Here is a 12426-nt window from a genome sequence, read left to right on the forward strand (position 1 = left end):
CCAAATATTGGTGAGGTTGTGCCTTTCCCAAGACCCACTGAGGGACAAAAGCATCGTGCAGACCTGGCCATGGGTTGCTCTAGAATAGGTGGCTCCAGGAGCCATGCTGAGGATGAACCAGCTTGTGCCTAGCTACGTCAGGAGCTCACGACTGGTGCTTAATTAGATTTATACCTGACGTGAGCTCCTTGCCATCGTGGTCTGACCTGGAGGCCATGATTTTCCACTGGTTTCTGCTTCTCCAGTGTCAGGATGGGGGTTCCTCCTCTGTGGAGAGATGCTTCCCCTGACCCCCCAGCAGCGGCCTGTACCCCATGCGATGATAATTTCTGTAATGCCAGCCGTAACAGCTGCGGGCTCGGCCATCTCCCTCCTGAGATGCCACCCTCAGCATCGCAGGGAAGGACACGGACACCTGGGCTTGGGCCGGCTGGTACCCTCCGTCCCCCGCCCCCAGTGACCTCGCGCCCCACAGGAGGCTCGAACAGAAAACGTCACGTTTATTGTTCACAATCAGCTTTACAAAAGAAACGTCCCAACACGGGCGCGCATCAGGGGCCCCTTTCACGAACGTGCATTAGAGAAAGCGAGCGAGCGAGGAAGAGGGGGCAGCTCGGCGGGGTGCATGGAGGTCACAGTGTCTCCCACTTGGCACAAGGGCTGCGCCCCGTCCCCGCTGTGTCCCCCTTGGTGGGCTGAGCCACCCCACTGCCGGAGGGGACCCTGCCGGGGGGGGGGGGGTGGGGGGTGATGCTGGGGGGCAGGACTGTCCCCTCTGCCCACTTCACCCCCCCAGGGCACGGGAGCAGCCATCGCCGAAAGCACAAAGTGGGACTTGGGGTAGGGGGGAGCACTGGAAGCTGGACACCGCATTGAGCAACCATGAGACCCCTGAAATAACCCTCCCCCCCACCCCCCGCCCCCAGCCACACACACACACACGCACACACGCACGCACGCACGCACGCGTATTGAGACGTTGGTGACCATGTGGCATGGAAACAGCATATTCTCAGGCACTCCACGGGGAAAATACCTGCCTGCCCCATTGCCCCCCAGTTCCAGGGCTGGTGGTGGCCCTGTCCCTGGCCAGAAGCATCTCAAAGCAGGGGACCCAGGTGGAGGCAAGGGCAGCAACCCAAGGCAGCGCCCAAAAGGCCAGGGCATAGACGGCAGGGGTCCTCCGGCCACCACCGTTTTTCAGCTCCTTTTCTTCTTGCTTTTGCTGCCTTCAACAGCAGTGCTGCCGTCGCTCCCACTCGGCCAGGGATGGGGAGATGCTCTGCCCCTTTCCCCCCATTCCCTCGGTGGCTGACTGCCCCCCCCACCCCCAGCTTGGGGGGTGTGGGGAGGGGGGCACTTTGCTTCCCTCTGCCTTGAAAGCCGGACTTCCCTCGGGCAGCCCTGCCCGGACAGGCAGTGGAGGCAGGGGAAGGAGTGCAGAGGGGGAGCACTGCCCCACCGACCCCCCCAACTATCCTCCCTTGGCCTCCCTGGGTCACACTTGAAAAACGAGGGCGGCAGGAGAAGAGGGGATGGAGCCGGAGGGGCAGGTGCTCCTGGCCGAGCCTTTGGGCTCATTTGGAGTACAGGCTTACAAAACTAGATAGCAAGGTGGTAGAAATAAATACGGGAAGGGGATGTGCTCAGGGGGTGCCCGCACGCTGGCATCCCACCAAGGCTGAACCGTGCCTGAGGTGGATGGAGGTCTCCTTCCCTCTCCTTGTTGGGGCTGACAAGGCGGGGAACCTCGCCGTACCGGAGACACCTGTGGGTACGGTGAGATCCTCCCAAAACAAAAGCAGGGCAAGGCGAGACCCAGGGGCAGGCGTGCTGGGAGGGGGGACAAGCCACGCCACCGGCGTGGGGGCAAAAGGGAGGCTGCCAGGGGCCCCCCTCCCTCCCAGGACACCAGCACAGAGGGGGCTCGAGCATCGTGCCGGCGAGGCTCGGTCGTCTTGGAGGGGAGGAAGGGGCTCCCGGCTTCGGGGCTGCCACCGGCCTCCTCGGCGCTGGGGAGGGGGGTGAGGGGCCACTCATGCCTTCCTCCCTTCCTCGCAGGCAGCGAAGCCCCCCTTGCTGGCACCCCCGAAGACCTCCACTGCCTGGTCGTCCCACTGGATCACGTTGCCTTGGAGGTGGGAGGTGCAGTTGGCCAAGCCCAGGATCTCCGCCGGCGCCAGCATGTGGTCCCACACGCCGAACTGCGCCAGCTCCCCCACGAAGGCCTGCGTGGCATCAAAGCGGCCGCCCAGCGTGTCCTGGGAAAGAGCGGGAGAGGTGACGGGACAGGGAAGGGGACGGGAGAAAGGAACACGCGTCCAGTGGGCAAACAGGGCAAGGGGGAGAGGGAGAAGTTTGGGGAAAAGCGGAGCGAGGTGCCCGAAAGCAAGGAGGGGAGGGGATGGATGTGTGGGGGAGATACGAGAAGACAAAGCGGGGAGTGAATGGGGGACGGAGGGGTGGGAAGAGGGAAGAGAAGACGAGGAGCACACGTGGCCCACCGGGAGGTCGGAGGAGCAGGAAGGAAAGCCCCTCGCCCAAGCTGCCAACGTGCCCTGCTGAGCGGTCCTGCCTGCGCCGCCCCCCACACTCACCCCATTTGGGGGCTGCCCCCCGCCCCTCCCCGGGGCTGGCTTCACCCCAGAACGATGGGAATCAGCAGCTCTCGGTGTCGGGCCGGCACATACCTGCTCCTGGCCCAGGATGATGACACCCTGGGGCTTGATGGCGTGCCAGGAGGCCAGGTTCTCGCCGGCGCCCCGCTGCTCGCCGTCCTGGTATGCCGACCACTTGCCGTCCCGGGTGGTCCACGCCACGCAGACGTGGTGCCAGGCCTTGTCCTTCAGGCTCAGCGGCAGCTGGGCGACCTTCGCGAGAAGAGCAAGAGCCCAGCGCTCGGTGGGGCTGCCGGGGGACGCCAGGGCCCCCCCAGCCCCTTGCAGAGCAAGTGGTGCACCCCCACAGCAGTGGCACCCCAAGTTCTACAGACGCCCTGATGTGCTGCTTCTCCTTCTCAAAACCCACGTTGGCGAGCCATCCTCCTGCCTCCCCACTCCACCCTGTGCCCCTTCCTCCCAGCTCCCCCACACCGGTACCCCCAGGAGCATCATTTCCCAGGGGGGGTTGAAGCAGGGGAGATGAGGGCAGTGGCTTCCCTCCCTCGGTCCCAAGGCTGACCTTGTCATTGATGAGCAGCTCCAGGGGGTTGGTGCCCCACTCCAGCAGCACAATCTCATTAGCTTGGCTTGGGACAGAGTAGGAGAAAGGGGTGCCGAGCCCTGCCAGGGCCTTGGACTTCAGCCACATACAGATGGTGAAGGCGTAGAGCTCCGGCAGGCTCTTCTTCATGCGGGCGTACATGTAGTTGTTCTGCACCGGGATGGTCACCTTGAAGGCGTCGGGAGGGCTATAGCCTGGTGGTCCTGCATGCCAAGGACGGGGAGGAAAGAGGAGGGTCAGCATCCATCACTGGGACGAGGGTGGCCTTTCCCGGGGTTTTCCTGGAGATGCAACTTCGCATAGGGACACACCCCCCCTGCACCACCTCCATCCCCGCTGGGCAGGACTCACCGTGCTCCAGCTCCGTCACCCGGTTCTGGAGGGAGTTCAGCTCCTTCTCGATGTCGTGCTGCTGCTGGCTGCGGTCGGTGCTGGCAGCCTGGCGCTCCTTCTGCAAGGTCAGGATCTTGGAGAGGAGCTGCTCCTCCAGCTGCTCCATCTTGGTGTGGAGGGCGTCGCGGGCGAGCGCTGGGGTGGTGGGCACCGAGCCGTTGGTGCGGGCTGGCAGCTCCTGCTGCACTCGGTGTCAGCCCCGGCGAGGGAAGAAAGGAAGGAGAAAAGAGAAAATTCAGTGCGGTGTCACCGCAAGAGGTTAAATAAGGACATGCCCAGCCTGCGGGAGTGCTGAAACTACAACCCCACATCCACAGTGGGGTCTTCTCCAAGAGCCTTCAGTTGACTTTGTACCTCCCCTCTCAGAGCCCCCCATTGAGTTTGTTACTGTGAAAGGAAGCTTGGCTGCTCTTCATGACTTTCTGCCACTTCAGAGACAGAGCAAGGACGGGACACACAGGTACTCAGGTCATCCTTTGGCTCTGCTTCCACGGGCAAGGAGAGGACAACGTAGGAAGGGGCTCGGAGCTCCCCTCCCTGCTGCTTGTGAGGCTGTTTCAGCACGGCCGGCACATTAACATCACAGAACGGGGCTGTAATCCTCTTAGCCCAGCTCAGCCACCACGCAGGGGTGCGTGCACGCGTGCCCGGTTGGGCAGGTAGCTCTCCATAAGCGTAAGCCAGCCTCTCCCAGGCCATCGGGATGCCACAGAGAAGTGGGGCCAGTGGCAGGGCCATCGTGTCTCTGGTCCTCGAGACACGACCCATCACTTGCGTCTTGTCCCATCAGGGTTAAAACCCAGACCAAAACTCTTCCCTTGGCTGATCCAAAACCTGGCACCTGGCAAAGGTGCTCCCAGCTACTGCTGCGCCTTGCAAAGATCTCACCTCGCTGGGAGACCTCATCCCAGATGGAAGAAAACCAGGCTGGAGGGGAGAATGTGGTCCTTTGCCACGCTCCTGAGGTTTCTCCATAAATAGCAGCCCTCACCCTTCCCCAGGTCCCTGAGGCATTAGGCTCTCTGCCATGTACTTGGAAAGACGGTGACCACCTTCTCTGTGCTGCCAGACCTTCCTTCGGTCTGGCAGAGGCCAAAGCAGGGGCCACCACGGCCACTCTGGCACCGAGAAGGGTCTGCATGGGCCCTGGACATCTTCACGGCTTGTGCTGGTGGGACACAGGGTGATGCCTTCCCTGCTGATCTGGGCAGGCCCCACTCGGCCTCAGAGCTGGCCTGGAGGTGGTCACCACGCTCATCTATGGTGGTGGATTCCAGCTTTTCCTTCTTCCCTACATCCTGCTTTTCCGGGATGGACGGAACCCGCTAATCACGCACCCAAGGATGAAGGGGGGGAATGACTGCTGATGTCGCCCCCAACCTTTGCTATCCATCATGAACAACAGAGGGGAGGGGAAGGGAGGAGGAAAGCCAGATTTGGCCGGGCGGGATGCAACCTTGGTGGGTGGGAACAGCAGGGAGAAGGTAGCGGAGAGAGGAAAAGTGAGAAGGTGGTGGTGGTGTGAGCACAAACAGCCCTGCATCGGACAGCAACACACTCAGGCTGCAAATAAGAGGGAAGCTGCGACGCCCCATGTTCTGGAGGAGCCTCCGGTGGGGTCTGCTAGGGCAAACCCACAGGTTTTGTGAGGAAAGTCAACACGGAGGGCCAAAACCCAGCAAGAAAAGAGAGGTTGTGCAGGGGAGGGGACATCTGCCTGACCAAAACCCAGCTCTCGCTGCTGGCTTACTCCAGCAGCACTGGGGATGCTCTCATGGACAGCAAAACCTCTTTGGGAACTGAAAAGCACCCGGCAAAGGACACCCTGCCTTTGGTCTGCATAAACCAGGGAGGGATTAGCCCACGGAGAAGGCTTTTATTTTTTTGGGGGGGGGGTGGAGGGAATGGGTCTCGGGGACCTGCTGGTGCATCCGGCTGAAAGGCAGGGAAAGGATGGCAGGAGGGAAGGAAAGGCAGGTGGAAAGGTTAATTCTGATCCTCCTGGCAGGGATAATTCCCACCCAGGGCTGCCCACGCTCGTATCCAAGCGGAGCCGGCTGCGTTGGCAGGGGCAGCGCAGGTGGGATGGGGGTCGCCTTCGCCTCTTTGTCCGCATCCCGCGGGCTCCGAGAGCTTTTCTCATCCCGTCGGGCCGCCTGGCTGCGGCGGAGGCTGGCACGCTCCTGTCTGCCGCACGCTTTGATTGCTCGAGCTGCGGGTTTGGAGCCTACGTTCCTGCTTTCATGCACGGCTCCATCTGTTAATGACGAAAAAAGAAAAGGCTGGGAGCTTTTGTCACTCTTGCTAGCCCCCGATAGCCTGCCCTACATTATTCAGTAGTGACTGAGCGCTTTTTTTTTTTTACCTCCCCCTTCCTCCTGTTTTCCTTCGTGCTGCTATTTTCTTCCCTCTGTAACTTTTCTCCCTATGGCTTTTTAATTTATCTGCCTTCGGAACGTCTCCTCCTGATGCTACCCTCCGCGCACACACACGCTGTCTCTCCCCTTTTGCTCAATTCCTTCCCCCTTCCTGAGTTTTTCCCCCTCCATCCCCCTCTCTCCCTGGCCCCTCCAGCCCGGCTCTGGGGCACCGACAGCCGGACCCACGCAGCCGGCTGAACCACTGCCCACCCCATGTTCCTCCTGGCAAGGGGTGCAGCCAATACCCTCATCTGAAAGAGTTTGGGGGCCACCCCGTCATCCCAGGAGCATCCCAGCAGACACCATCCCCATCCCCACAGCCAGACCACGGTCGGACAGAAGCCTGGACCTCCCCACTCAGCTCCCCGCAGCCGGGATGTGCTGGGTGATCCCCGCGGTGCCGGGCCGGGCTGCACCCCCTAACCATCCTCTGCATCTCTGAGCTTCTTTCTCCCGAATCAAATTATTTGCAAAATTATTAATGCTAGATGTGCAGCTGTTATCTACCGGTGACCTTTGGGGAGGGGAGATGGGGCGGGTTGGGGGGGGGGGGGTGGGGGGAAGCGCCTTCTCCCCGGCTGTTCCGCAGGCACCCGGCTTTCCATCTGCCGCCGCGCAGGCAGCAGGGGAGTGGGCAGCGGGTGCGGGGGAGGCTTGCTCAACGCGTTTTGGCCACCGGAGCCGGCAAAAAAGATTGAAAGATGCCAGGTAATATTAATCACATTAAATGTCAGCGGCTGGCGGCGGGGCGGGGAGGGGGAGGTGGGGGCAGGGGGGGGCTACACGTTGGCGGGCGCTCGCTCGGGCTGTAGCCCTCGGTCGGCGAATGCACTTTGATTTATGTAAGGAGATCAGAGCCTCATTTACTAATGTACCGGCAAATCTGGGCCCTGCCACTCCCCCTCAGCTGCCGGCACGCGAGTGCCCACCTTAGCTGCTGAGATGGGGCGGGCAGGCCCGTGGGGTGATGCCCGTGGGGGGATAATGCCCCGGCACATCTCAGGGATCATGATGCTGAGCTGGGTGTGCGCACACAGAGCCTCCATCCCCTTCCTCAGACCCACAAACCCTCCCCGTGTCGGCCACAGCCTCTCAGCCTGCCTACAGCTCCTCCGTGGCCGCTGCCACGCGATGCTTCACTGCCATGGGATGGCACACCTCCCACACCAGGGTATTTTTGGGCCCTGCCACCTTTTCAGACCCTTTTGGACCCAAGGAGGAGCTCAGGGGCCATTAAACTCCAGGCGGCACTGCCCATGGTTGGGGGCAAGCAGGGACGCATCAGCCTTTCCCTCCTCCTCCTCTTCGCAAGAGAAGAGCTTGCCGCTGATCCCATCCCCCTCAAACCTTGCTCGGGGCCCGGGGCTGTCACGATTTGGGGCTCTCCAACCCTGCTCTGCCGGAGATGGAGGCAGGAGGGAGGCAGCCAGCTCACTCCCATTCCCGTGTCCAGGGCCCAGGGTTTGCTGCCAGCAGCCGGGTCGTGAGCCACAGTGGCACAGCCGGCACAGCTGCACGCCAGCTGAGGAGCAAACAGGCTGTTACGGTTCCACCGAGGCCAGGTCCCCCATAGAGCCCAATCGAGCTGTCCCCCCCGCTCCCCTCCAAGGGCTGGTGGGGAGGACGGGGGCATCTGCACCCCGGCACAGCCCAGGCAGCCAAGGCGATTCCCTCCCTGCTCCGAAACGATTCCGTTTCCATTTGCAGTAGTAATTAAAAGCGTGGAAAAGGAGCATCTGGGCCCCCCAGCTCTGCACGCCGAGATGCATCCGAGCATACGGACGCGAGCACACGTGGAGAGCAGGGGGGGGAGACCCCTCAAAGCCAGGAGGAAAAAGGCCAGCCAGGCTCCTGCCCGTGAGGAAAAGGCAAACGATGCCTGGAGGGGTGGAGGCTAGGAGGGGGTAAGGGAAGATGCCCTCGTGTGAACACCACGCCGGTGCTTGCCTCTCCCTCGTGAAATGGCAGGGGTCAAAAAAGCAAGCCCGCGGGGGCCTTCCCTGCATCCCCCCGGCCCCCCCTCCCAGAAACCCTGCTGCCGTGCCGCCAAAATTAAGAATCAAATGACTTGACAGGGTTTTTTTGGCACATCAATAAATCTTGTTATGCCTTACAGCTAGGGCCGAGAGCACCCAAATTAGATCAGTGATCTTCTGCCAGCCCCCTCACCACAGTCCTGGCTCCAGAGCCTCCAGCAGTAATCCCTGCCAGCAAACCCGCCGAGAAACGCCCCGGGGTGCAGCCTTCCCCGGGGGCCTTTGGCGTTTTGTGTCATCCCTCTCCTGAGGCTAAGCCACCCCGGGCTTTGCCGGGGTTTCCTCTCCCTCATTCCTTCTCACCGGGGTTTTGCAGAGCCTCCAGCATGCTACCAGTCACCCCACCACTCCCCCCATCTAGGTGCCCTTCCGGGGCGATCGCCACCTCCCTTTAGGAGAGCAGCGGGGGCTGGGGGTGCCCCCCATGCCATGGAAGACCCCAGGAAGTTTCCCAGGGCTGAGTGATGGAGCTGCACGGGCTGGAGAGATGCAAGCACCCTGTTGTCAAGTTTTGTGGTGTTTGCTCGTACATGGAGGGGGCAAAGGCAACTTGGGGGGGGAGCCAAGGCAGCCCTCACCTCACGGCTGAGGTGCGAGCCCAGGGCTCGGCTGGCCAGGCTGTGGCTGTCCCCAGCAGCGTGAAAGGGAACATTTTTGGCAATGTGACGCTTGTCTTCCTCATCAGTATGGGCAAGCCTTGCCCCAGCATCACTTCAGGCTCCCCGGTGCACTTGAGAGCCTGCTCCAGCCCTCGTGAGCTTCACCCTCCACCACCCCAAACCTCCTGCGATCACCAGGAACCCCAGGAGAGGGGCCGGGGCAGCTCACGGGTGATGCAGCCCCTTGGGGAAGGGAGAAAATATGACGGAGAGCAGCTAAAGGCCCGATGCTCCCCAGGGTTCAAACTGATGTGCTGGACACTGTCCCACCATGCATCACCTGGTCCTTGTGCATGCACATGTATGTGTGTGCAGGGGTTTATTTTTTTCTCCCTCTATTTCTGGGTGAGCACACATCTGCTGTCTGCACATGCATTTCTGAGCCCTGTTGTGTGATTCCACCCACGGGAATTTGTTTGTTTGAGGCTGCAGGGGATTTTGGGGCGGCCCTATCCTTCACTTTGGCTGCACTGGGCTCTGGGCATCGGGCTCAGCTGGGCTGCACGTCCCCCGGTCCCCACGCGTCCTTGGTGTGCCTCTGTTTTCATGCATGTGTGTGCATTACCCTGGCAGCTCACAGGCGCTTCCTCCAGTCTCCAGCTCTTTCCCTTCACGTGTGCATGTGTTTACTCGCCTTTCCCTGCCTTTCAACCTCTGTTCGTATCTCCATTCATCACAATTTCTCCCAGTCTCATTTCTCAGCCCATTACCTTTAGTGGCTCTGAATTTTCCACCCGTGGCCTGTTGCTACTGTGCCCACATGGCTGTAGTGAGGGCGTGAGGGGGGAAGAAGGGCAAAGCTGGGGGGAGAGACCCCATGGGGTGCTTCCTGACACCCCCCTGCCCAGCTCTGCACTCCAGGGAGGAATGGAGAGGGCAACAGGGAACGAAGCGGGGAGATGAGGAGGTTGAGGTCTTGCAGAAGGCTCTGGCTCCCAGCAGACCTCAAGGGACAACACAACCCCCAAAAAAGATGGGACATCTGGAGCAACACCCCCTACCCAAGGAAACCAGACAACTCCCTTCTGGCAGCTCTCACGTCCCTAAAGTATTTCCCCAACTATATCCTGCAAAGTCCGAGGCCCGCGCGACTGCTGAGCCCCCATCAACCCAAATAAATCCACACAGAGGTGCACGCTGTGATGGGCTGCATGGCTGCCACGGGGTGGGGACCGGGGGAGGGGATCAGCATCCCAAGTGCCAACGGCCCGATACCACGGCGATGGGCCCGGCGAGCGGCTCCAGCCGCCCCCTTCTCTCTACAGCTCTTATGAACCGTGCGGGGAGGGGGTGCTGGGCTCGCAGTAGGGGGGCACCGCACCTCGCTTTGTGAGACGTCCCATCCATAACCGCGACGGCATCGGGTGGGATTTACCTTTCTGCTAAAGGGCAGGGTCTGGCCTGGAGCTGAGGGACCTGCTCCAGCGGAGGCCTTGGCGGGTGTGATGGGGCGAGCGAGGTGCCCCACTTGGGTGCGAAGTGGGGGGAAACAGAGCAGCCCGGACCCCTTGGGACCACCGTGCACAGCGGGAAGAGGGGGGGGGGGGGGGGGGCGAGACCTCGGGGAGGAGCGGGACAAACAAGGACAACCTTCGCCAAGGGGACAAGCTGGTTTGGGGTATGCGCGGCTGCAGGCTTGGGGAACGGCACGCGTGGGAGCAAACCCCCCCCAACACCCACCCCACCCCCCCCCCCGAGAGCATCTCCCCTAAATCTCCGGGAGCATCCCTCGCACCTCTATCCGGTCGATGCGGTCCTGGAGGGCACGGACGGCCTCCTCCAGCTCCCGCACGGCGGGCGGTTCGGCGGGGGGGTGCCCCATGGTGCCGGGGCGCGGGGCGGCGCGGAGCCCCGCGGCGGGGGGAGCGGCGGCGGCGGGTGGAGGGGGGGGCGCAGGGTTTCGCAGGCCGCCCTCGCAGCGGCTGAGCTTGCCGGTGAGCTCCCGGATGGTCTCCTGGTCCATTCGGATCCGCTCCTTCTGCTCCAGCGCCGTGCGGCGCAGCTGAGCCGCCGCGCTCCGCAGAGCCAGCAGCTCCTCGGGGCCGGCGGCGGGGCCGGGGCCGGGGCCGGGGCCGGTGGCCGGGCACTCGGCGCTCAGCGGCGTGCAGACGAAGCGGCTGAAAAGCGGCGGCGGCGGTGGCCCCCCCGGCAGGCGAGGCCCGGCGCTGGCCAGAGCCTCGGGGGGGCCGTGCAGCGCCCCCAGCCCTTTGTCGGCGGCGGCGGGCAGGAGGGCGGCGGCGGCCGAGTCATTGTCGGCGGCGGCGGGGGGGGCGGCGGCGGCGGGGGGGGCGGCGGTGCCGGCCGGGTGGACGCTGGCGATGATGCAGATGATGGCCCCCAGGAAAGCCAGCATGCCCGCCGCCAGCAGCACCGCCAGAAACTTCAGGGTGGCAGCGGCGTGGGGGGGCCCGAGCCCGCGGACGGCGAGAAAACAAAGCGGGTGCGAACGGACGGACGGACGGATGGAAGGAAGGACGGACGGACAACCCGGAGAGAGCCGGCGGGGAAGAACGACACCGGCGCCGGGGCCCCGGCGCGTCGCGCTTATATCTGCCGGGCGGTGCCGCACGCACCGCGCCGCCCCCGCGCCCCCCCCACCCCCCCCACCGCCCCCGGCCCCGGCCCCGCACCCCGCCCGGCCCTGCCCCGCTTTGGGACCCCCCCCCCCCCGCTTCGGGACACCCCCCACACCCCCCCCGGGCAGCAAGTGCGAGGGGTCCGGGCGGTGGGAGGTGAGCGGGCAAGGGGCGCCGGCGATGGGGAGGAACCGAAGGGGAGGGGAGATGGGGGCCACCCCGGGGGTACCCGAGGACGGGGAGAGCCTTGGCTCCGGCTGGCTGAAATCTGCCCGGCGGGAGCCTTCAGCGAGGGGATGCTCCTCCGGGACAGCCCAAGGGAGGATTTTCCCTTGGGAGGTGCTTAGGCTGGAAGTAAAGGGTCCCTCGTTACCCGGAGGGTCAGCACCTCGCCTTCAGGTGTTCCCCGGGAGGGTCTTTTGGGCTGCTGGTGGGCCTTTCCCTACTTGCCTCGCTCCTAAAAATTAAAACAGCAACCTTCCAGCTCTTGGAAATGCTTCCTATAGGAGGGCAGCGGGGTGGCTGACCTGCTCTCCCACCCCAGCCGCGAATGTTGCAGAAAGCAGGCACCAGGTGCCTTCGCCCTCTGCCCCGCATGGCCATGCCATCCATTTGGGAAATAAGTACCTACATTTAGTCTTCCCCTACCATTGCTTTATCCTAAACCGCCCGTAAAGAAGCCCCTTCAGACACCTGCCTTCTCCTTGCTCCGACAGCGCGCGCGCCCATCCGACACAAGCCGTGCCGTGCCCTCTCCCCTCCCCAGGCACGCCGGGGCCTCGGCTACGCAGCCCAGCAGAGCAAAGAGGAGCAGTGGAGGGGAAGCAAACGAAATCGGTTTTCAGCTCTGCTCAGCGATGGCAGGAAATCCTTCCTAGCTGGCAGGGAAGCAGCAGCATGTGTGTTTAAAACAGCTCCAGCGCTGGATATGAAACACCGGGAAAAATTACATCTTCTCCCCCCCCCCGTTTCAGTGGATAGCAAGGGAGCCAGAGTTACAAAAGATCATCAGATTTGGCTTTGTGTGAGCGGGGAGCGGGATGCTGTCAGCCCGGCACGGTCACCCTCTCCCCACGCAGAGTACATTGCACCCCAGCCCCCGCAAATCCTCACCCTGGAG

At 63.0% G+C, this 12426-nt stretch overlaps 1 protein-coding gene across 1 annotated transcript; it reads right to left on the reverse strand.

Annotated features, from left to right (window-relative positions):
• Positions 1-480: 480 nt before the first annotated feature.
• On the reverse strand, positions 481-11302 carry NPTXR (neuronal pentraxin receptor). The gene is made up of 5 exons (XM_042792090.1): positions 10466-11302; positions 3574-3796; positions 3181-3425; positions 2691-2870; positions 481-2261 (listed from the first exon to the last, which is right to left on the reverse strand). The coding sequence occupies exons 1-5, from the start codon at positions 11081-11083 to the stop codon at positions 2037-2039; spliced, it is 1491 nt and encodes a 496-aa protein (XP_042648024.1). The 5' UTR covers positions 11084-11302; the 3' UTR covers positions 481-2036.
• Between the last annotated feature and the right edge of the window lie 1124 nt (positions 11303-12426).

The sequence above is a fragment of the Tyto alba genome, unplaced genomic scaffold, assembly GCF_018691265.1.
Source record: "Tyto alba isolate M040663 unplaced genomic scaffold, T.alba_DEE_v4.0 Super-Scaffold_2, whole genome shotgun sequence".
NCBI classification, from domain to species: domain Eukaryota; kingdom Metazoa; phylum Chordata; class Aves; order Strigiformes; family Tytonidae; genus Tyto; species Tyto alba.